This window comes from Podarcis cretensis, assembly GCF_951804945.1.
Source record: "Podarcis cretensis genome assembly, chromosome: 11".
NCBI lineage: Eukaryota > Metazoa > Chordata > Lepidosauria > Squamata > Lacertidae > Podarcis > Podarcis cretensis.
Window position 1 is genome coordinate 46755235 of NC_137180.1, and position 23775 is coordinate 46779009.

General features: G+C 45.9%; 1 protein-coding gene across 1 annotated transcript in view; it reads left to right on the forward strand.

Annotated features, from left to right (window-relative positions):
* Positions 1 to 23775, forward strand: part of OXCT1 (3-oxoacid CoA-transferase 1) — a 55484-nt gene that overhangs the window by 14787 nt on the left and 16922 nt on the right. Inside the window, exons 4-12 of the mRNA XM_079994949.1 lie at positions 2646 to 2781; positions 6461 to 6610; positions 7162 to 7268; positions 9515 to 9575; positions 15457 to 15564; positions 20870 to 20984; positions 21112 to 21206; positions 21299 to 21347; positions 23018 to 23090. Of these exons, the coding sequence (XP_079851075.1) occupies positions 2646 to 2781; positions 6461 to 6610; positions 7162 to 7268; positions 9515 to 9575; positions 15457 to 15564; positions 20870 to 20984; positions 21112 to 21206; positions 21299 to 21347; positions 23018 to 23090 (894 nt within the window). The remainder of the gene's footprint in view (positions 1 to 2645; positions 2782 to 6460; positions 6611 to 7161; positions 7269 to 9514; positions 9576 to 15456; positions 15565 to 20869; positions 20985 to 21111; positions 21207 to 21298; positions 21348 to 23017; positions 23091 to 23775) is intronic.

Genomic DNA, 23775 nt, shown 5'->3' on the forward strand with positions numbered 1-23775 from the left:
CCCAGAAGGTTGTGTGCAAGGGAACATAAAGGTAAAGGTAAAGGTACCCCTGCCCGTACGGGCCAGTCTTGACAGACTCTGGGGTTGTGCGCCCATCTCACTTAAGAGGCCAGGGGCCAGCGCTGTCCGGAGACACTTCCGGGTCACGTGGCCAGCGTGACATCGCTGCTCTGGCGAGCCAGAGCCGCACACGGAAACGCCGTTTACCTTCCCGCTGGTAAGCGGTCCCTATTTATCTACTTGCACCCGGAGGTGCTTTCAAACTGCTAGGTTGGCAGGCGCTGGGACCGAGCAGCGGGAGCGCACCCCGCCGCAGGGATTCGAACCGCCGACCTTTCGATCGGCAAGCCCTAGGCGCTGAGGCTTTAACCCACAGCGCCACCTGCGTCCCCTGCAAGGGAACATGGCCCTCGGCTAATACTGAACAAAACATGTATTTGTGGCCCTACGGCAGCATTGCAGGGAGTTTTAATACCCCTGTTATGTGCAGATGCCAAAGTTACAGCTGCATTGTGTGCTGCAGTAGTATCCACTACAATTATCCTTACTGCTGTTTGCTGCTACAGTGGTACCTCGGGTTACAGACGCTTCAGGTTATAGATGCTTCAGGTTACAGGCTCCGCTAACCCAGAAATAGTACCTCGGGTTAAGAACTTTGCTTCAGGATGAGAACAGAAATTGTGCTCTGGCGGCGCGGTGGCAGTGGGAGGCCCCATTAGCTAAAGTGGTGCTTCAGGTTAAGAACAGTTTCAGGTTAAGAACGGACCTCCTGAATGAATTAAGTACTTAACCCGAGGTACCACTGTATTTCCATATGTATGCAGTGGTACCTCAAGTTACATACGCTTCAGGTTACAGACTCCGCTAACCCAGAAATAGTGCTTCAGGTTAAGAACTTTGCTTCAGGATGAGAACCCGAGGTACCACTGTATCTGAATTAGTGATGCTGAGATCAAAGTAAGTAATGCAGGCTGTTTGCTCTAGCTCCCTGGCTGTGAGTTAAAGTGGTTCATCTCTGTGTGTGTGTGTTTCTGCGGATGGAGGCATGGCTTTGCTTAGGGGCACCGACAACTCTTTAGGAACATGATTCTGTAATCCTATCGGCTTCCATAAGCTCAGCTTTGCAGCGTTGTCTGATGACCCCTTCTAGCCCCGTTTCCTATCTGATAATTAGTGGATGATAATGGGAGATATATTTCCCTGTAGTTCACATCCGGCAGTTTAAAAGCCTTGGGGCAGCATTAAATCTTGCCTATCCTACCCACTCCTGTTCCTGCCATCGTTCACCAAGTCCGTTTCACGATGGCAAGTGGCTTATGGTGACTTTTATGACTTTATGGCTTGGAGTTAGGCATGCAGGAGCCAGCCTTGCAGGATATTTTGCCAGATGGGCCAGTCCTATAACCTAGGTAGAGCAAGAGAGCAAACTGAAAAATTCCATATAATCATTGATTCTGAATTACAGTGTGTCCTCTATCCAAACTGTTGTCCCAATGCTGAAGAAGATAATACACTCACAATTTCCATTCCTGGCACCCCCAGATTTAGGTGGGGGAAATAATGTCAGTTGGTGAAGACCAGTGTTTCCCAAACTTGGGTCTCCAGCTAATTTTTTTTGAACTACAGTTCCCATCATCCTTGACCACTGGTCCTGCTCACTAGAGATGATGGGAGTTGTAGTCCAAAAATGGTTGGAGACCCAAGTTTGGGAAACACTGGTATAGACCCAAAGTAAGGAGCCTCAGGGCTGGGGTGGGACGGTGGAAAATGTGACCTTCCAGCCCTCCTTAACTGGACCTCAGGACTCTCACCAGGGCACACCTTCTCTTGCAACTTGACACCAATTACTGTCTTTGCTTCATCCTCTCCTTGATGTTCTTTGCCTTGAACTCTGATCATGAACTCTGGGTCTCCTGGGTAGAGGACAGTGAGGGGAGAAACTAGCTTAATGAAAGTGATATTTACATTCATTCTCCACCCGCTGTTGACCCTGGCGCTGCCCATCTCTAGCAAGTGGCCCTTGGAAGGTTGTCAGAAGGGGAGGAGGCAAAAAATGGTCCCCCACTCCTAGTACAGTCATACCTTGGTTTTCAAACAGCTTTAGTTCTCAAATGTTTTGTCTCCCGAATGCTGTAAACCTGGAAGTGAGTGTTCTGGTTTGCGAACTATTTTTGGAAGCCGAACGTCTGATGGGGCTTCTGCGGCTTCCGATTGGCTGTAGGAGCTTCCTGCAGCCAATCAGAAGCCATGCTGTGGTTTCCAAACGTTTTGGAAGTTGAACCGACTTCCAGAAGGGATTCTGTTTGACTTTTGAGGTACGACTGTATAGACAAATGAATTAGGTGCATGAATGTTCTGTCAGCTTCTTTTTGTTACTGGCAACATGTAAGCACAAACTGCTTGCCTCATGGCTGGTCCAGCTGTGCGATACAATTAGTGCCACCTAGTGATGGGCCTTTGCAATTCTGACACAGAGGCACTTGTGCAGGTTATTACATACAAAACTCAAAGGGTGATGCCAAGTATGGCATATCTATCTTATTCTCCCTTTTGGAAGGCGGGTGGGTGCCCCAGGGTGGAATTTTCATGATATTCTGTGGCATTCGTTTCGTTGTAACTGTCGCCCAACAATTTTTTCTGTGCAGGGTAGACAATTTTGGGCTGGGACTCTTACTCCAAACGAAGCAAATCAAGCGCATGGTGTCGTCCTATGTTGGGGAGAATGCAGAGTTTGAGCGGCAGTATTTATCTGGAGAACTGGAGGTTGAGCTTACGCCACAGGTAGAACACCTTTCTTAAGGGGCTAAATATTTTTTAAGAAAATATGTTTCATTATTTAGCTGATAAATTTATAGACACGCACGCAACACACACATGCACACACACACACATATATAAACAAAAATGGAGCACTAAAACAAGACACTGAGCAGTGCCATCTAAAAATTAACAACAGGAAATGCCTGAACAAATAAATACATTATTTAACAGGCCTGTAGAACACATCACAGCTCACTCCTCTTGGATTTGGCAGGAGAAGGTTTTACAGAGAATCGCCGCTTTGGAAAGAGACTGCTTCTGCTTTGTCACCAGATGTCAGCCTGCTAGCTGTGGCCATTTAAATATACCTAATAGAGTGAACCTTGGGCTTCTTGACCTGTTCTGGGTGGGGTTAGACTCCCCTGGAAGTTGTAGCTTGAGGTTTATCCTGGATCCAACATTTTCACCAGAGGCTCAAGTGGCCTCAGCTCGGAACATCTGTTTTCAGATCCTGCTGGTTCACCAGCCCCTTTTGGACAGAAATGAGTTGGCCACTCTACTACTCCAGACTAGATGATTCAATGTGTTTCATGTGGGGCGACCCTTGAAGACAACTTGGAACTTCCACCTGGTCCAACACGTGGCTTCCAATGAACTTAAGGGAGCTCCTCTTGGAACTTGCATAGCCCCTGCTCCAAAATAGCTGTGTAGGTTTCCAGTTTATTTCCAGGCCCAACACTAGTGTTTGAAGCCCTGAATGACTAAGGCTTGTGACATGGACCACTTATAAAGACCATCTACAACTCATCGAAAGATTCCATCCAAGGTGTCTCTGAAAAATGTTACACACCACTTGGGAAGACAGGCGAACTATGCCAGTGTACTGGAAGAAGCAAAGACCACCAGTGTTGAAGCAATGATTCTTCAACATCAACTTCGTTGGACTGTTCACGTTGCCTGATTATCGTCTTCCAAAGCAACTACTCTATTCCAAACTTAAAAATGGAAAGCGTAATGCTGGTGGTCAACAAAAGAGGTTTAGAGACTCTCTCAAGGCAAATCTAAAAAAAATGTAGTATAAACACCGACAACTGGGAAACACTGACCTGCAAGTGCTCCAATTGGAGAACAGCCTTTACCAAAGGTGTCATGGGCTTTGAAGACACTCGAACTCAGGACGAAAGGGAGAAACGTGCTAAGAGGAAGGCACGCTTGGCAAACCCTCACCATGACCAACTCCTGCCCTGAAACCAATGTCCCCACTGTGGAAGGACGTGTGGGTCCAGAATTGGCCTCCACAGTTATTTACAGACTCACTGTGAAAACCGTGTTTATGGAAGACAATCTTACTCGGCTACAAGTTATCGCCAAAGAAGAAGGCTTAGGCCATCATATCTGAAAGACCACCTCCTTCCCCACAGACCCTCGTAGGGGTTGAGGTTGACAGAAGGGGCCCCTCTTGGTGTTCCACCACCCTTGGAGGCTCAGAGGACATTCTCCACAGCAGTCCCTTAGCTGTGAAATTCCCTCCCCATAGAGGTGTATTTGGCACTTCCATTATTTACCTAAGAATCGCAGCATCACAGAAGTGCAGAGATGTCTTTACCCTGGTCTTTGACACCTGAGACACCCCATTCTCTTAACTAATTTGGTTTAAACGGTTCTTCATATTGTATTCTGAAACCTTCTGGCGAAGGGCGGCTAAGAAATCATAAGCTGGGGTAGCTCAGTTAGCAGAGCATGAGACTCTTAATCTCAGGGTCGTGGGCTTGAGCCCCACATTGGGCAAAATATTCCCACATGGCAGGGGGTTGGACTGGATGACCCTCGTGGTCCCTTCCAATTCTGCGATTCTAAGCCTAAGTCTTATTTGTGGGAGTTCTTAGGGCTGACAGTTCTAACTGGCTGGACAGAAACGTTACTGCCACTTGCGGGTCTTTTTGGAAGAGTCAAATGTTCAAAACTAATCATGAGGAAAGTTACAGTAAATAGAGAGCAGATAATCCATAAGGCACACTTTTACCAATAGGTATTGGGTGGGTAGATAAGAATTGTCAGAGACATGTTTTTAAAGTACAGATGCTGCCATCTTGTGGATAAAACTTAAGTATGGAACGAATTTACCGTATTTTTCGCTCTATAACACACACCTGACCATAACACGCACATCGTTTTTAGAGGAGGAAAACAAGGGGGAAAAAATTCTGAATGAAACAGTGGGTGTATCATTTTTGTGCTTCATGCTGTGGCCACAGACATGTGATCTGATGGTGAATTTGGGGTGACCCAATGCAAAGATCCTGAGGATCCATGTGGATCCATGCTTTGTAACCACGTTTTTGCACCATTGCAGCCCAAGGCAACAGTGAGTGTGTGATTTTTTTGGTGCAGGCTGTAGCCATGGACATGCTATGTGATCTGATGGTGAATTTGGGGCGACCCAATGCAAAGATCCTGAGGATCCATGTGGATCCGTGCTTTGTAACTACGTTTTAAGTGGGGAGGGAAGGAAAAACACAGAAGGGACAAGGAGCATGAGAGAGGTGTGCAGAGAAGCAGCTGGCTAAGAATGCAGGAGAGGGGTTTAACGGGAGGGAGGAAAGGAAGGCAAAAGCCCCCCCCCCAAGCCACCCCTCTCTCTTTCTCTCTCCCACCTGCATGTTTTCTGGCTGCCTGTGAGCTCCTAGAATGCTTCCCTGGACGCAGCACCGGAGCACGGAGAGGAATTGGAAGGAAGGATGCGATCTTTTCCTTTCCCCTCTGCTTGCCAGGAGGGGAGGGGAGGGGATTTCCCTGCTCTTTGTTCCGTTTTAGCAAACACAGGAACCGAAACAGAAGCGGGTGGGCAGAATGAGGCAGAATTCTGCCTGAGGCAGAATGCAGGAAAGCAGCAGCTTCCTCTTTTCAGGCTTCCCTCCTCCTGTGACGGCACAATCTAATTTTTGCCTGATTTTTGCCCCTGCACTCGGCCCAGTTGGCTCGAGGGACCACACATTCGCTCAGTAACATGCACAGACATTTCCCCTTACTTTTTTGGAGAAAAAATCTGTGTTTTATAGAGAGAAAAGTACGGTATTCAGACCTTTCTGAGATCAAGCAATTTTTTTTGGTAAGGTTTGCAGGTTTGCTGGCATGTTGAATTTCCTAGCAATAAAAAGTACTGTATCTTATCCATAAAATAGGCAAAGGTGGAATAAAGCAGGTTCTAGCCAGATTAGCAGTTGTCTGTCGCTCTGGCAGGATGTTTTCCCATAAAATATTTCCATGGACCCTTCTGCCTTTCTCTGTTGTCTTTGGGTGATCAGCTTTCATGTCACCTTGGGATAGGCAGGTGTGGTTCTCCAGGCCAGGCAGCAGAGTGCTAAGAGAGCCTGTGACATCAGAGCAGGCCAGCCAATGAGATTCGAAATCTCGAAACCATGTGCACCTTCCGTGAAACCAAATCCCTTGATGAGTGCTGTTCTGCATACTTTTGCATTCAGATGGCAGTACATGCCGTTTGAGGGAAATTGGAGCTGTTTGGTGGACAGCAGGCAGAAGAAGTCAAAGGAGAGAAAGCAGGAGAAGTAGGGAGTTTGAGAACAGGATGCTGGACTAGAAGGGCCATTGGCCTGATCCTGCAGGCTCCACTTATGTCCTGAACAACCTGGGAATCTCTCTTGTTATCCGTCTCTGTACTTACCAGTTTCTTTCCTTCTAGGGCACCCTGGCTGAGCGCATTCGAGCAGGAGGAGCGGGCATCCCAGCTTTCTTCACCAGCACGGGGTACGGGACTTTAGTGCAAGAAGGAGGGGCTCCGATCAAATACAACACAGACGGTACTGTTGCCCTTGCCAGCGAGCCCAGAGAGGTAAAAGATCATGCTTGTGTGTTTTAATGGTGGAACTAGGGCAGCGGTAGGGGACCATCATTCTTGGGAAGAGAGAGTCCATAACAGACAGAGGGCCTTCTCGGTGGTGGCGCCCAGCCAGTGGAACGCCCTCCGATCAGATGTCAAGGAAATAAGCAGCTATCTTATTTTTTAAAGACATCTGAAGGCAGCCCTGTTTAGGGACGTTTTTAATATTTAATGCTGTATTGTTTTTAACACTTGATTGGGAGCCGCCCAGAGTGGCTGGGGAAACTCAGCCAGATGGGCGGGGTATCAATAATAAATTATTATTATTATTATTATTAGTAGTAGTAGTAGTAGTAGTGTAGTATTAGTAGTATTAGTAGTATTATTAGTATTTTATTAGTATTAAAGCCATGTGAGGCTTTTGACCAGTTAGCATCAGCCATGCCCCCACCCCTATTGCTTGGCATTCTGCAAAGGAATAATTTAAAATGCCAACATGGGAAGGAACAGTTTTCAAGATGAATAACTTTTCAAATATTTCCTCCCGCTCCTGTTTCTCACAGGTGAGAGAGTTTGATGGGCGACACTATATTATGGAAAAGTCGATAACGGGGGATTTTGCGCTAGTGAAGGCGTGGAAATCTGATCGCGCCGGGAACATTATCTTCAGGTACAGTATTGCACACAGAGCAAATGTGCTTTTCTCCAAAGCAGCAGTTTTCAAAGGGTTCGCCAGGAAATCTTGGACTTCCTTTGGAAGCTCACCAGAGTATCCTGAACGAGAAAGCTGACCCGTCAGTGTGCAAATGTTCTTCCCCTGTAATACGCAGCTCCAAGGGGCTTCCCCCCCCCTTGTGTTGGGATACACCTGCAGCTCACATGGGGCACATTATGCTCACTTGTATAATAATTTAAATTTAATTTAAAAGTTGTTTAGCCCACTCTTCAGGGTTGGGTTTTTTTGGTTATGTTTAGGTTTTGAGTGTGTTAATGCAGACAGTTTTCACCCAGAGGGACCAATGGTCTGACTCTGTTTCTTATAACCTGTGAAAAGTGGAGATTTAGGAAATATAAGCATTGAATAGATGGAGAATGAATTTATAATGCTATAAAAAAAAATAGGGTCGATCTGAATTTTTTAAAAAAGAAATCTGCATTTCTTGTATCTATTCTTGCTCGGTGCAACTCGTTCTGACCCTTATGTTTCCCTCCCCTTATGGTCTTGATTTATTGGCTACTTTAAATGAGGCTGCATTTTAAATTGCACTTTAACCTGTATTTTAAATTGGCCCCACCCCTCTATTTCCCCCCTATTATGTTTTTACTGTGATTTTATTGGTGTTAGCCACCCTGAGCCCGGCTCTGGCCGGGGAGGGCGGGGTATAAATAAATAAATAAATTATTATTATTATTATTATTATTATTATTATTATTATTCACCCAAATTTGGTGAGTGCAGCGACTCGTTTAGCATTTAATAAAGCAAAGGTGTCCAGGAGGGGGCAGTAGAAGCCCAAACATTTTTTATGTTGTATGATAAGCTCAAGATAGAGAGAAATATCTAGAAAATAGGATCCTTTGATTCAGTTTTGAGGCTGCTCTACCAAGGCTTAGAGTCTGTGCCTTAGAGCATCATTTGAGACGCATTATCAGAATAACTTGACATCTGTATAACGATGGGATTGACCCCCCTGTTTGCTCTGGTCACTAACCCTCCCCCCCCCCATTCCCTTCCCCCTTCTTCCTCCATGTACAACACATGCAAACAAAGACAGCTCATTTCCAGGAACGGAGAGCTGCTCTTGCACTCAAATCCTCCTTGCTGGTTTCCCATAGCATCTGGTCGGCCACTGTGAGAACAGGATGCTGGACTAGATAGGCCATTGGCCTGATCCTGCAGGCTCTTCTTACGTTTTTATATTCTTAAGCATATGTCTGATTTTTATATAACACCCCCCCAAAAAAACCCCAACCAATATTGTGTTGCCATGGGCCTTGGTTTGCTAGTGGGAATCTTCTGGGTAGAAGGCAATGAAGTATTTCTGCAGTCAAGTCTTTCTCTTCCCCCATTCAATGGTCAAATAGGTGTCACAAATGATGTGCAACTTGGATTATCTCCTTTCTCCCCTCCACGTTTCAAAATGTGCCCTGGATGTGCATCCTGTTGCCCAGTTTATTTATCTGGGAGTAAACACTGCTGAGTGGGACGCAGGTGGCGCTGTGGGTTAAAGCCTCAGCGCCTAGGGCTTGCCGATCGAAAGGTCGGCGGTTCGAATCCCTGCGGCGGGGTGCGCTCCCGCTGTTCGGTCCCAGCGCCTGCCAACCTAGCAGTTCGAAAGCACCTCCGGGTGCAAGTAGATAAATAGGAACCGCTTACCAGCGGGAAGGTAAACGGCGTTTCCGTGTGCGGCTCTGGCTCGCCAGAGCAGCGATGTCACGCTGGCCACGTGACCCGGAAGTGTCTCCGGACAGCGCTGGCCCCTGGCCTCTTAAGTGAGATGGGCGCACAACCCCAGAGTCTGTCAAGACTGGCCCGTACGGGCAGGGGTACCTTTACCTTTACCTTTAAACACTGCTGAACTCAGTGGAACCTACTTCCCAGTTGACACTTAAAAGGAGCGCATTGCAAAGTACCCCCCCTTTAAACAGTAGCACACATGCACACAAACACACACTGCATGGTAAACAAGCCTGCAATTTTAAATGTGTTCTTAAACATATCCTATGTATGCAAAGATCTATATGTTACCACCTTACTGCTATCTTCTCCCTCCTTCCTAATTCCTTTAAATTTAGGTTGACCCAGTGCTTTCCCTGATATTACAGTAATATAACAGCCTGAATGTGAGCAGAAAAATACTCTCCTATCTTTTGCTTTCAGTTACTTTACCTTCCCCTTTTCTCTGCCTCAAATAGGAAAACTGCAAGAAACTTTAACCAGCCCATGTGTAAAGCTGCCAGAACAACTGTAGTAGAGGTAAGGTCAAATAATTTTTACTTGTACTTCAAAGCTTGCAAGGACTCCTTACAGATCTTTGCGAATTGCTCAGATGAAGTTGACAGATACTGTATACATGCAGAACTGAAACCAGGCGTGATGTTCTGCTCCAGTTGAAGATGATATGCCTTTACCTGCAGCAGGGATGGAAGAGGGAAGGATTTTGGAAAAGCCCAAATGATGACAAGCTGTGGTATCATTTGCGTAAACGTAAAACCTGAACACCTGTTTCTGGTAAACAACTATGAAAGGCCTAGGGCTCACCTGAGGCCTGCAGCCTGAAGGTGGAGACCCCCAAGATTTAATGTTCCTCCACCAACTAAACTAAACTAAATTATATTAAAATTCCATTGCATAGAAAGCAATATCAGCAGGGAGGATCTCAGAGTGGTTTAACAGTCTGTCCCTCTTCCCAGGGAACTATGGGAATTGTAGCTCTGTGAGGGGGAATAGGGATCTCCTCACAACTCAGTACCCCCAGCACACTACATTTCCCAGGATTCTTTGGGGGTAAGCCATGGCTGTTTAAAACAGCATCATACCACTTTCAGGTATAGTGCAGATGAGATCTTCAGCTGTATTCTGGCATACCAGTCTTCCCGTTCTTGTGCTTATGTAGCCAAAACCTCGCTGACACTCAAGAAGTACCCAGCAGACTTGAGGTAATAATTATACGCAGGCAGAAAAGCAAATCTGTAGCTATAAAATATAACCTGACAGACTGAAAAATGGGGAAATGGGGAAACTGAGAACTAGGTAGCAGAAGGGAATAGAATAGACTGGGTGGAACAGGTTTATGTGAATATATAGATTATATAGAGAGCTATATAACCATCTTGTTTTCTGGATATCAGTTCCTGGTTCACACTGAGAAGCTATTTTTGGACTCCGCCAGACAGCCTGTTTATTGAGCTTTCACTCCGATCTGCTTGTCCAAAACTTACTCAGAGGTTATTTTATAAATAAAATTTGTTTCTCACCCTTTCTCCCAAATGAGCCCAGGGTGGTATATGTCCAATTTTTCACTTGAGCTTTCAATCAGATTTGTTTGCAGGGAAGATTTATGACTGTCAGCATTCATCCTGATTTTCTGGTTACTCTCCTAGCCCCAAAAGATTCTGTGGTGGTGGTTTTTTAAAACAGATTTGTTGAGCCAGGGCAAGCAGAGCAACTTTGAGGCACTTTTAATTTCACAAACCTGAGTTTCCAGTGTGTGCTTGTTAACTCTTCTGCAAAACAATGGGTGTTCTGAAGGCCAATCAATTATTTGATTGTCCCCAGGGATGGAAGAGAAAGCTGCCCTTACGCATCTAGAGAGAAGTTGAAGAATTTTGTGTAGCTAGGATTGGGCACAAGTATACCCATCCCATGGAGTTTTCTTGGCAGGGATACTGGAGTGGCTTGCCGGTTCCTGCTCCAGGTGGATCACGTTTGGTCAAAACTCTCCACTATGACCTGTCCATCTTGGGTGGCCCTGCACAGCATAGCTCATAGCTTCTCTGAGTTACTCAAGCCCCTTCGCCACGGCAAGGCAGTGATCCATGAAGGGATCACTTTGCCAACAAAGGTCTGTATAGTTAAAAGCTATGGTTTTCCCAGTAGTGATGTATGGAAGTGAGAGCTGAACTATAAAGAAGGCTGATCGCCGAAGAATTGATGCTTTTGAATTATGCTGCTGGAGGAGACTCTTGAGAGTCCCATGGACTGCAAGAAGATCAAACCTCTCCATTCTTCAGGAAATCAGCCCTGAGTATTCACTCGAAGGACAGATTGTGAAGCTGAGGCTCCAATACTTTGGCCACCTCATGAGAAGACAAAACTCCCTGGAAAAGACCCTGATGTTGGGAAAGATGGAGGGCACAAGGAGAAGGGGACGACCGAGGACGAGATGGTTGGATAGTGTTCTCGAAGCTACCAGCATGAGTTTGACCAAACTGCGGGAGGCAGTGGAAGACAGGAGTGCCTGGTGTGCTCTGGTCCATGGGGTCACGAAGAGTCGGACACGACTAAATGACTAAACAACAACATACCCATCCCGCCTCAAACGAAGAGACAAACCCCAATGCAGGATATAAACAGCAAATGGAGATAAAAATTCCAATGCAGTCCAGGGAAGATTGAGCATGCTGTTTTCACATGCCATTATTTTCTTTTTGTATCCCATTTGTAGAATACTTTGTAAGTGGAATGGTTCCTGTCAGGGAACTGACATCAAAGGGAGAAACGGAGGCAGGGCACCAGAGCGATGCCGGGGAGGAAACCAGCAGAGGGGAAGGATTTCAGCGTGACACCAATAGAGAGGATAGGGAGATGGAGGAGGTGGTGTCAGGGCTCCAAGACCCTTCAAGCGAAACTAGTGGAGAGAGTGCTGGCACGCCCCTGCCTTCCCCTTACTTGCGCAGACGTGTTCCGCGCAGAGAACATAGGAGGAGACTTGGGGTCAAACAGCTTTTATGCTGGAAGAGATTCAAGAAACGCCCATTGACGGATTCTGCAAGTGACTAACAGGTCACGGAGGGTGAGCTCTAACCCTAAACATGATTGAGCAAATGATCTAACTGAAGTGGAGGCAGTTTACACACGAGTAACCCACCTGTAACCATTACAGTTCCTAACCAAAGGGAAAAGCAAAAGCTAGGATAACAGAAGCCTAGTTTTCCTCCTGATTTTTGAGATCCTCATTCATTATGGAATAGTTGGGAGACTGGAAGATGAGGTTTGATTTAGCATTGAAGAGGAACAAAGGGGTGGGGGGTGGGGCTCAGATCTGAGTGCAGAAATGCTCTTTCACCCACAACTAATTAAGGAAATGTAATTAAAAACCCTGCAATGTATCTTTGGTTACTTAGCAACGCCATTAGAATTCTGCTATCGCAGGTACAATGGACTTTCATTACATTGTGGGACAGGAATGAATAGCTCCATTAGTCACCAAAAATTGTGGTGTTGCTTTCATTGTTAACGATGAGATGCTGAGAAATGGCCATGCTTATAAATGCACACTCTTATATTGCTGATAACAGTCCTGGCTCTTGCGTCCCAGAAACTCTGCTTAATTCTAATTCTACCTCGCAAATTTGAATTCCGAGATGCGCCACACTGACTACGCATCAGCCAGGAAGCTGCAATAGGGGCTTTGGCCTACCAGTGAGTTTCTTCAAACACAATTCAAAGTGTTGGTGCTGACCTTTAAAGCCCTAAACGGCCTCGGCCCAGTATACCTGAAGGAGCGTTGTTCTACCCCCATCGTTCAGCCCGGACACTGAGGTCCAGCTCCGAGGAACTTCTGGCAGTTCCCTCAGTGCAAGAAGTGAGGTTACAGGGAACCAGGCAGAGGGCCTTCTCGGTATTGGTGCCTGCCCTATGGAATGCCCTCCCATCAGATGTCAAGGAAATAAACAACTATCTGACTTTTAGAAGACATTTGAAGGCAGCCCTATTTAGGGAAGTTTTTAATGACTGACTGATGTTTTATTGTGTTTTAATATTCTCTTGGAAGCCGGCCAGAGTAGCTGGGGAAACCCAGCCAGATGGGCGGGGTATAAATAATAAATTATTATAATATTATTATTATCTTGCCCCTTTTTTCTAATTCAGGGGTAGCTAACCTAAGACCCTCCAGATGGTGTTGAAATCCATCTCCTATTAGCCGTAGGTAGCATGGCCAAAGGTCGGGAACGATGAGAGCTGGATCCTCTCCAACAACATCTGGAGGGTCAAGGGTTGCTTCTTGGATCGTGTCCAAGCTTCCACACAATTACTTTTCCACATCCAACATTACAGCGTTGGCCACTCAAAAATGCTTTTATATACTGGTGTAAGATATGAATCTGCACCTGCTGAATGGATGAACTTGGGCATCCGTCTTTAGCGGCTTCCCAGCTGCAAGGATCCAAGAATTAGCCTTTTGTGTCCAGGAAATTCCCATGGCAATTGTCACTAGTAGTGAATCTTTGCACACTTTCCTGCCAAGAGCAAAGGTTTGTACCCAAGATTCCCAGATACACCAGGCTGCAGTGCTTCATGCAACTTGGGAGAAAAGTAGGATATCAATACATACATACGACAACAACAACAACAACGTATTTGGCCATGATGCCATCTTGGTCTTCCACATTTCAGCCTTAGGAATCCATCTAGTTACTGTTTTTAGAGCTCTGGTTCTGTTTTTCCTCTTTCATAGTTTAAGGTGGGGGGTAGAATTAATGGTTTGAAAGGTTTATTAGAAGGCTAGAATAGAAAGACATTTTTCCTTTGGTGTTCTGCTGGGTACCTACTGCTGTTTTGCAAAGTAAGGCAGGATGGAGAGAGGCTTGGCTGTTTGCTTGCTTCTGTCAAATTGGAAAATGGTGCGTTTTGTTGCTTCCCCCACCCCCACAGTGCTCCTCAATCCTATTTGGAGTTTCTGTGGGGAAGAGTCTTGCTGTGCTTCAGCTATTATGTTGCAGTGCGCATCTTGAGTTATGATGAGTTTCTCCAACTGGCATTTCAAAACGCTTATTCTTTTATAAGCCCATGGGGACAACCCACCTGCTTAAATAAATGTCTTTGGTGTTCTTAGCACATGGGGTGGCAACATGTGCATTCTGCACATGTTATGAATTGAAGTGTCCCAAACTATACACTCAGAATAAATGCGTGCTCATATATATTTTTTGCTTTGTAAAATGCTCCTTGCTTCCAAGAAGTAAAGTGAAAGATCATGGATATATGAAGAGAGAGGGAAAATAGTTTCTTCTCAAATATTTTCCTCTTGGAAAGGCGTCGTATGGAGAGATGCCTCCTAGTGACTGTAGTAGCTGCTAGTTCTCAAAGCAGCTACAGGCACAGTTGCACCTTCAGGTCGCACTTCTAAGCCATCGCCTTGGCTACATCTTTGGTTAAAGAGAGGACCATTGCACAGTACCTCACTGTTTTGCTGGAGAGAACAAGAAAGTTAAATACTGGCAGGGGACTTCCTGTTCCCATCTGGCAATTAATAGCAAGATCTTGCAGTGCTGAGAGTGTGAATAGGCAGCCGAGGTGGCTTTCTCCTCTAGCGTAAACATGCAAACATTACCTGCTTGGCTTCAGGCTCTTTTATTCTAGAATATTCAGTGTGGAAGCTTTGGTGGGGTGTCAGGAGTCGGTATAGTATAGTGGTTGGCCTGCTAGACTAGGGCAGGAGAGACTGGATTTTAACTCCCCACTCTGCAGTGAAGCTCAGTGGGTGATCTTGGGACAGCAAACTATCTTGGGGAATGGGTGGCATAAAGTATTTTGCCACGGTTGTTCTTGGGAACCACCTGACGCTCTTGACTTAAAAGCATGCTGTGCACATGGCACTCAGTGTGTTTAGACACAATCTGTGCAACGCTTACTTGCAGAACCAGGAAGTGGGTAGTAGAGAAAGTCAAACTTCCAGTTAAAGGATCTAAGAAGAAGAAGAAGAGTTTGGACTTGATATCCCGCCTTTCACTCCCCTTAAGTAGTCTCAAAGCGACTAACAATCTCCTTTCCTTTCCTCCCCCACAACAAACACTCTGTGAGGTGAGTGAGGCTGAGAGACTTCAGAGAAGTGTGACTGGCCCAAGGTCACCCAACAGCTGCATGTGGAGGGGTGGGGAAGCGAACCCGGTTCACCAGATTACGAGTCCACCGCTCTTAACCACTACACCATGCTGGCTCTCCCAAGCCCTCACCTCACCTCATAAATTGAGAGAGCTTGGAGCTATGTAACTCATTGTTGCTTCAAAAAAGGACCCAGGGACTTACCTCTTCAAAAGGAACTGAAGGGCCCTGCATGTTGCCATCTGCTAATCTTTGTGTACTGTGTGCACTCTCTGATTTTTACCCTTTTTTGTTTTTCACATCTGCTCAGGTAGAAGAAATTGTGGACGTTGGTTCCTTTGCCCCAGAAGATATTCATGTCCCCAAGATCTACGTCCATCGTCTCATCAAAGGGGGAAAGTATGAAAAAAGAATTGAGGTAAGTTTTAACGAGTTTGGGGCCATCCTGTGTGTTTGCCCATGCAGCCTGGGCACATTAGTGTTGCTTCTCTTATTTTGCATAATTATGGGCTTCTCTAGTTACAAGGAGTGATGCCTCCCAAGCATGGGTAATACTGCTTAGCCACCTCTCTGACTTCTAAAAAAATTCAACACCCCCACCCCCACCCAAGCATATCTTCATCCTGAGGGGCTGGAAACTTGTTTTTTCCTCTCTCTTTTTGAAAAAACAAAAGCTGATAATCTCATCGGAGCTTGAATGTATAAGCAGTAAAACATTTTTGTGCCTCTGTGGACCTCAGCAGACACCATGCCGTTTCCATATCCAATTATAAATGAAGGTTGAATCCCAATGCGACCCACTTAACAGAACGCATCCTCAGCACTTCATTAATTACATCTGAATTTCACTAAATAGCCCCCCAAACTGCAGCTGTGTCCAACATCCTTTGGTGAGAAATAGTGGATGAATTCTGAGCTCATGTTTAGGATCCGGTTATTACCATATTTTTGCTTTGGCAAGAAACCTGACCTGCCGCCCTAGGATCTGGGGGTGCGAAGATGCTTGGCTGGTATGTTGTGTGTATGGCATGTGTGCCCAAGCATCCCTCAGCCTTTTAGCTTGGCTTATTTAAGTCAGCTGGGACGTGGGTAGCGCTGTGGGTTAAACCACAGAGCCTAGGGCTTGCCAATCAGAAGGTCGGCAGTTCGAATCCCCGCGATGGAGTGAGCTCCCGTTTCTCAGTCCCTGCTCCTGCCAACCTAGCAGTTCCAAAGCACGTCAAAGTGCAAGTAGAAAAATAGGTACCGCTCCAGCGGGAAGGTAAACGGTGTTTCTGTGTGCTGCTCTGGTTCTCCAGAAACGGCTTAGTCATGCTGGCCACATGACCTGGAAGATGTCTGCGGACAAACGCTGGCTGCCTTGGCCTATAGAGCGAGATGAGCGCTGCAACCCCAGAGTCGGTCACGACTGGACCTAATGGTCAGGGGTCCCTTTACCTTTACCTTTACTTAAGCCAGCTAGAGCTCTTGTCTCTGCAAGTGCACGCCTCTTCTCTGGAGAATGGGTGTCAGTTGAGTGACCTTTGGGGGCAGGGTAGCCAACTTCAGGTCTTCCAGCCAGCATGACAAATGGTCAGGAATGACAGGATATTTTGGAGGGTACCATCCTGACTACCTCATGCCAAGAAGGGATCCTTTGGAAGCCTGTTGAGCAGATAATTGTGTTTCATGTTGCTGGTGGTAGGGCCAGGTGGCTTTCATTTCTTACGATTCTGTTATTAGAAGTGGTTTCCATACTGTTTTGCGAGGAACGCTGAGATTAGGCAAGAGCTGTGATTCAGAACTGGCGCTCATGAGTTACATGCAAAAAGGTTCAGTCCATGGCAATCTCCAGCAACTGTAGAGAGAGAGAGACCCCTGGCTGAAACTCTGGAAAGCCCCTGCCAGCCAGTATTAACTGTGTTTTGGAGGTTTAAGTTATGTTTAAAATTTTGCACAGTGTCTATTTTTATTGTTGGCAGCCGCTTTGAGACCTACCTGGTGGAAATAAATAACGTAAAATAATTAAAAAATAAACGGACCCATGTTGTGACTCCCTGTATAAGGCAGCTCCATGGATAGTTTGAGGCAAAAAAAAAAAAAGCTTGAATTGGGAAAGAACACCAGGGCAGTGTCTCACATCAATTTGCACACCCTCTATATAACCTGCCTCAGAACTCTTTGCAGAGCACAAGGGGTCTGTGGCAGATACGGAACCGTTCCTCAGCAGGCATATCCATAGGGAAAGCTTTGCCTGAACATTTGTTGTTGTTTAGTCGTGTCCGACTCTTCGTGACCCCATGGACCAGAGCTTGCCAGGCACTCCTGTCTTCCACCGCCTCCCGCAGTTTGGTCAAACTCATGCTGGTAGCTTCGAAAACACTGTCCAACCATCTTGCCCTCTGTCGTCCCCTTCTCCTTGTGCCCTCAATCATTCTCAACATCAGGGTCTTTTCCAGGGAGTCTTCTCTTCTCATGAGGTGGCCAAAGTCTTGGAGCCTCAGCTTCAGGATCTGTCCTTCCAGTGAGCACTCAGGGCTGATTTCCTTCAGAATGGATACCTGAACATAGAAAACTTGAAAAACCGACCCTTGTGATAAAACTCTTGTTTTAGTGCTTTGGTTCCAAGGCAAGGTCCTAAGGGCATATGATGCAGCCACCTTGCTGAAGATAAGCAGATCAGGGTCTGACCGGTACCTGGACAGGAGACCATTTTGGAACCTCCGTATATGTCACTTTGAGCTCCAGGAAGGAAGGAAGGAAGGGAGAGAGAGAGATAATAAATAATTAAATGCATCTTACGTGTGCTGAACGATAGCACTGGTTACCTTTTCCTTTTGAGTCTAAGCATCAAATATTCCTGATTCTTCTTCAGCCCGATAGGAGGCTGGGTATAAATCTTCGTTACTGCATAGCCAAGCCATGATTGTTTTCAGTTTTTCTCCTGTTCTCCAGACCGGCTTCTCCCCACCCTCCCTACGACGCCACTCCCCCCCCAACCTCGTTTTTAAGTGTTTTATATCGTCTAGACCAAAGTTACAGCAGGGATTAATTTTGGTCTGCTGAGTTTTGTAATTCTTCTAGGGATCTGCCTTGTCAAAACAGGCGATGAAACGGCAAGCTCCTCTGTTTACTGTCTTAAGAGTGAGAGTGCCTATAAAAATTGCATCTACCTTGGAGGCTCTTGGCGTGCTTCTTTAAACGTAAATTGGTCTTGGACGGAATGCGGTTATCCACCCGAGTGCTGAGTGAGGGTTCCAGTATAAAGCAGATTTAGCTTAGAGTGTCTGGAAAAGGAAGATAGTTTATCATATTAGGAGAGGAATAATTATGGCTGTAATATCTAGCCTGGCTCTGGCTGGGAGAGCAAAACATCCCAAGGGAAGCCTAATTCCGATTTAAGCTGCTATTAAACATATCTTCGCGTTTTCTTTATGTCTCAGTTTCAAAAGTGAGAAGAAGCAGAGACTTGGGCCAAGATGCAAGTCAGAGTTTTAGATTCAGAAGCCTTGGTGCTTCGAATGCTAGGATACAGTACACAGTCGTACCTTGGTTCTCGAACACCTTGTGACTCAAATGTTTTGTCTCCCGGACACTGCAAATCTGGAAGTAGGTGTTCCGGTTTTCTTTTCTTTCTTTCTTTCTTCCTTTTTTTTGTATATAATTTTTATTAAAATTTTCCATTATATCAATTCCAATATCAAACAATTTTCACAAATTTCAATTTTTAGACTTCCATCAGCTTCTCTGTCAATCATCCATGTTTACCCATTTTTACACATTTTCTAAATTTAATATTGCATTTTAATATTACTTTTACAATCCTCTTTCTGTTTAACAATACTCCTCTGCCTTTCACAAAGCCTCTTTAAATCCCACTAGCGTTGTTTGTTCATCACATATACTTTTCAGATATTCTGTAAATTTTCCCCAGTCCTCGATGAACTTGTGGTCCTGTTGATATCTGATCTTCCCAGTTAGTTTGTCCAATTCAGCATAGTCTATAAGTTTCATTCTCCATTCTTCAAGAGTCGGTATTTCTTCCTGTTTCCATTTTTGGGCCATTAATATTCTTGCTGCTGTTACTGCGTATTGAAAGAGTTTATTGTCCTTTCTATTTATTTCACTTCCTATTATTCCTAACAGAAAGGCTTCTGGTTTCTTTACAAATGTATATTTCAACATCTTCTTCAATTCATTATATATCATTTCCCAGAAACCTCTCACTTTCTTACACTCCCACCACATATGAAAAAAAGTTCCTTCTTGGTGCTTCGAATGCATGGATACAGTATACAGTCGTACCTTGGTTCTCGAACACCTTGTGACTCAAATGTTTTGTCTCCCGGACACCACAAATCCGGACATAGGTGTTCCGGTTTTCAAACTATTTTGGGACGCAGCTTCCATGGCTTCCAATTGAGTGCAGGAAGCTCCTGCAGCCAATCAGAAGCTGTGCCTTCGTTTTCGAACATTTTCGGAAGTCAAATGGTCTTCTGCAACGGATTCTGTTCAAGAACTAAGGTACAACTGTATAAGCATCCTGGTAGCAGTCTTGGTAGCATCCTGGTAGGGACGCGGGTAGTGCTGTGGGTTAAACCACAGAGCCTAGGACTTGCCGATCAGAAGGTCGACGGTTCGAATCCCCGCGACGGGGTGAGCTCCCGTTGCTCAGTCCCTGCTCCTGCCAACCTAGCAGTTCGAAAGCACGTCAGGCGCAAGTAGATAAATAGGTACCGCTCCAGCGGGAAGGTAAACGGCATTTCCGTGCGCTGCTCTGGTTCGCCAGAAGCGGCTTAGTCATGCTGGCTACATGACCCGGAAGCTATACACCGGCTCCCTCGGCCAATAAAGCGAGATGAGCGCCACAACTCCAGAGTCGGCCATGATTGGACCTAATGGTCAGGGGTCCCTTTACCTTTACCTAGCAGTCTTGCTGCTTCCAGGCTTCCACTTCCAGTTCTGAAATGCATGCAGGAGTGCCCCTGGCCTCTGTCTGCAGGATTCTTGTCTTCCTGGAGGGAGAATGTAAAGATGCGTAATTTCTCCCTCTCTCTATTTATCTACTTGCACTTTGACATGCTTTCGAACTGCTAGGTTGGCAGGAGCAGGGACCGAGCAACGGGAGCTCACCCCGTCGCGGGGATTCAAACCACCAACCTTCTGATTGGCAAGTCCTAGGCTCTGTGGTTTAACCCACAGCGCCACCCACATCCCAAATCTTGGCATATCTGCAGCTAAAAGAATCAAATGGTCCCCCCTACTGAACACAGCCCTGACTCGCCTTCTTCAAACAGCTGAGCTAAAGGACATCCATACTGCGATTATGTCAGCTAACTCTGCTGCTGAGGCCATGAAACTATTCAAGACACTCACAGAAAGGCTGAAACTACACTTAACAACTGTGATCCAAAATAGTGCCACAAAAAGGTTAACGGAATTTGCCACCTGGTTTGACTCTGAGTGCAAACAGGCAAAGGGACACCAGCAGAGAGCCTACTGTAAATATAGGACCTCGAGGTCGCCTCTCTTATTTACTGCATACGTTTCTCTTCGTTTACGTTATGTGCAGATCAGGCCAGTGTTTAGCATAAACCAACCCAGGCCATCTTAAAAATGTTTCTTACTGCTTCAGGGTGCCTGAGGCCTGCCTTTACCAACTGTGATATAAAATATGCTGGTTCTTAATGTTCCACGAAAGAGTGCAGCCGTCACCACCCTTTTCGCTCTGCTTGCTTTTCTAGAGGTTGTCGCTACGCAAAGCTGAAGATAGCAAAGGCAAGCAGAAGAAAGATGGCGATAACGTAAGAGAGAGGATCATCAGGCGAGCAGCCCTTGAATTCGAGGATGGCATGTACGGTATCCTTTGGCTGTGTGGAATGCAGTCGCTTTTTAAAAAATTATTTTCAAGGCGCATTGGAATTCAATAAATTCGTGTACAGAATAAAGAACTTGGATCCGTTTAACCTTGACCGAACCGTTTAAGCTAACCTGGGTATTGGAATCCCACTGCTTGCCAGCAACTTCATCAGTCCAGACATAACTGTTCATCTACAGAGTGAAAATGGAGTCCTTGGCTTGGTAAGAATGGGACACAGGCAGTGGGAATCAATAGACAACACAACCATTTGACTGGAAAGTTAATGCAAGTGTTTGTTTTGTGTTTTAACTAGGGACCTTACCCATCTGAAAGCGAAGTTGACCCTGACCTCATCAATGCAGGTTAAACCCGATTTTTGTCTTCCTTTCACATATTTATACTGCCCTTCCTTCAAGAAGTTAATGGGGAAGTGGGAGAGGAAAGCCAGAGAAACAGAACCGTGGGCAGCTTCAGATAGAGCCAGGCGGAATTCAAGTTTGATACAGGCATTCAAGAGCAACAGTCTCCTTTCTCAACCTTGGGTTCCCCAGATGTTGTTGGACCACCACTCCCGTCATTCCTGACCGCTGCCCCTATTGACTATGGATGATGGGACTTGTAGTCCAACAATATCTGGGAACTCGAAGTTGAGAAGTGTGGCCTGGGATATTGCTCCAGCAAAGGTCTGGAGCCAACTGAGGGTTTAAGCAAGTCTGCAGGTAGGTTAGAGTTTCTTGCTCAAGCCTTTCTGGGAAAGCTATCAGTCTCTCAAAGGGGCTGCACTCAGTTCTTCAGGTATGAACTAGCATGGTAGAACAACGGGTGGTGGTGATCTCCTTTAGAAGCAGAGCCATCAGAGGAGGAGGCCAGATGTTCTCAGATAGGAGAACTGGGGGCAGTGGTGTTTTCTGGAATTCCCCTACACCAAGGTCTCTGATTGAGTGGAGTCTCTGAGGGCGATCCCCATGCCCATCTTTCTTGGATTCTCTAAATCCTTCGTCATGTCATGTACAGTGTTCTCCTTTATCTTCTCCACAACCCCCAGAGGTAGGTAGAATAAGTGCCCCATGGTCATTCAGCAAGCTTGATTTCCTGATACAATTCAAATATAGTCGTAACTTGGAAGTCAAATGGAATCTTTTCTGGAAGTCCGTTCGACTCCCAAAATGTTTGAAAACCAAAGCACAGCTTCTGATTGGCTGCAGGAAGTTCCTGCAGCCATTCGGAAGCCGTGCCGGTCGTTCGGCTTCCGAAAATCATTTGAAAACCGGAACACTCGCTTCCGGGTTTCAATCGTTTGGGATCTGATTTGTTTGGGAGCCAAGGCATTTGAGATCCAAGGTACGACTGTGCAGCATTTGAATGTCTCTGGTATACTGACTCTTAAGTAAGCTTTAATTACTCTGCAACCTTTATATAAATATATTTAAAAGGTTGCAGAGAAATTAAAGCTTACTTAAGAGCCAGCACGCCAGAGACATTCATATATACATATTTAAAAATCTGTGTCTAAAGGAATGTCACAAAATTTTATCAGAGTCACTGGCAAGGATCTTTGTTCGCAAGCATTCTCCCTTGGAAGAGTCTACTTGAAGTTTGGAAGGACTCTTGTCATTTGTGTTGTATTGCTTTTGTCTTTCTGTTTTCCTCACCCCCCCCCCCCCGAAAAAAGAGTACAATCATACCTCATGTTATGTTTGCTCGGGTTGTGCGTTTTCAGGTTGCGTCCTGCGGCGACCCGGAAGTACCGGAAAGGGTTGCTTCGGGGTTTTGCTGCTCGTGCCTGCGCAGGCGTGCAAAATGAGTCATGCGCATGTGCAGAAGCGGCGAATCGCGGCACGCGCAGACACGGGTTGCATTCTGCTCATGTTGCGAATGGGCCTCTGGAACGGATCCCGTTCGCAACCAGAGGTACCACTGTAGAAGCTTTGTGAAGCCCTGTTGCGTGACACAGACAGCATTGATTCCCAGCACCCCAACAGGGATTTTGCTTGTTGGCCATAGCAAACTTAACACCAAGTTTCTTCTACAGGCAAAGAGACGGTCACCGTGCTTCCAGGGGCTTCCTACTTCTCTAGTGATGAATCTTTTGCAATGATTCGAGGGTATGTAATGAAAAAAACCTAATTTGCTAAATGTCAAGAGCACAGGCCCAGCTGGTGCCTGAACTTATTAGTAACCCACACCAAAGTGACTATCCGTCAGTCTTCTGCGAAACAGCAAAATAATTAGTAGCTGGGTGTTGGAACTCAATAGATTTAGCAGCTGGGCATCAAACTCAAAATAGTCAACTCAGCTGGTGCTGTCAGTTGTCAGGCCAACACTTTTTTTGTACTAATCTTTTGTGTTGTATGAACAGAGTATTAAGGGTGATTTTGTGGTACAGGCTGTGCAGTTATGTTTTGTTTTTACCGTTACCGCCTTGGTGTGTTGTTTAGCAAATGACGAATGGTACCAAGTTTGACATGTAGATAATTATCCCAGGCCGCTGAGTTCAGTGGGACATAATCCCAGGTAATGACACTACCCTTATATCTGCCTTAGAATTCAATGGATCTTACTCCTCAGTAAGTGGGCATAAGATGGCAGCCTCAACGTGCATGGGATTTTAGTCTCGCAGCTATCCAGCGGCGCTTGATTTTTAAGCTATTTTTCTGCCCTTGCTTTTATAGAGAAATACTGTTGGTATGCGGGTTGTGCTGTGGGTTAAACCACAGAGCCTAGGACTTGCTGATCAGAAGGTCGGCGGTTCGAATCCCCGCGACGGGGTGAGCTCCCGTTGCTCAGTCC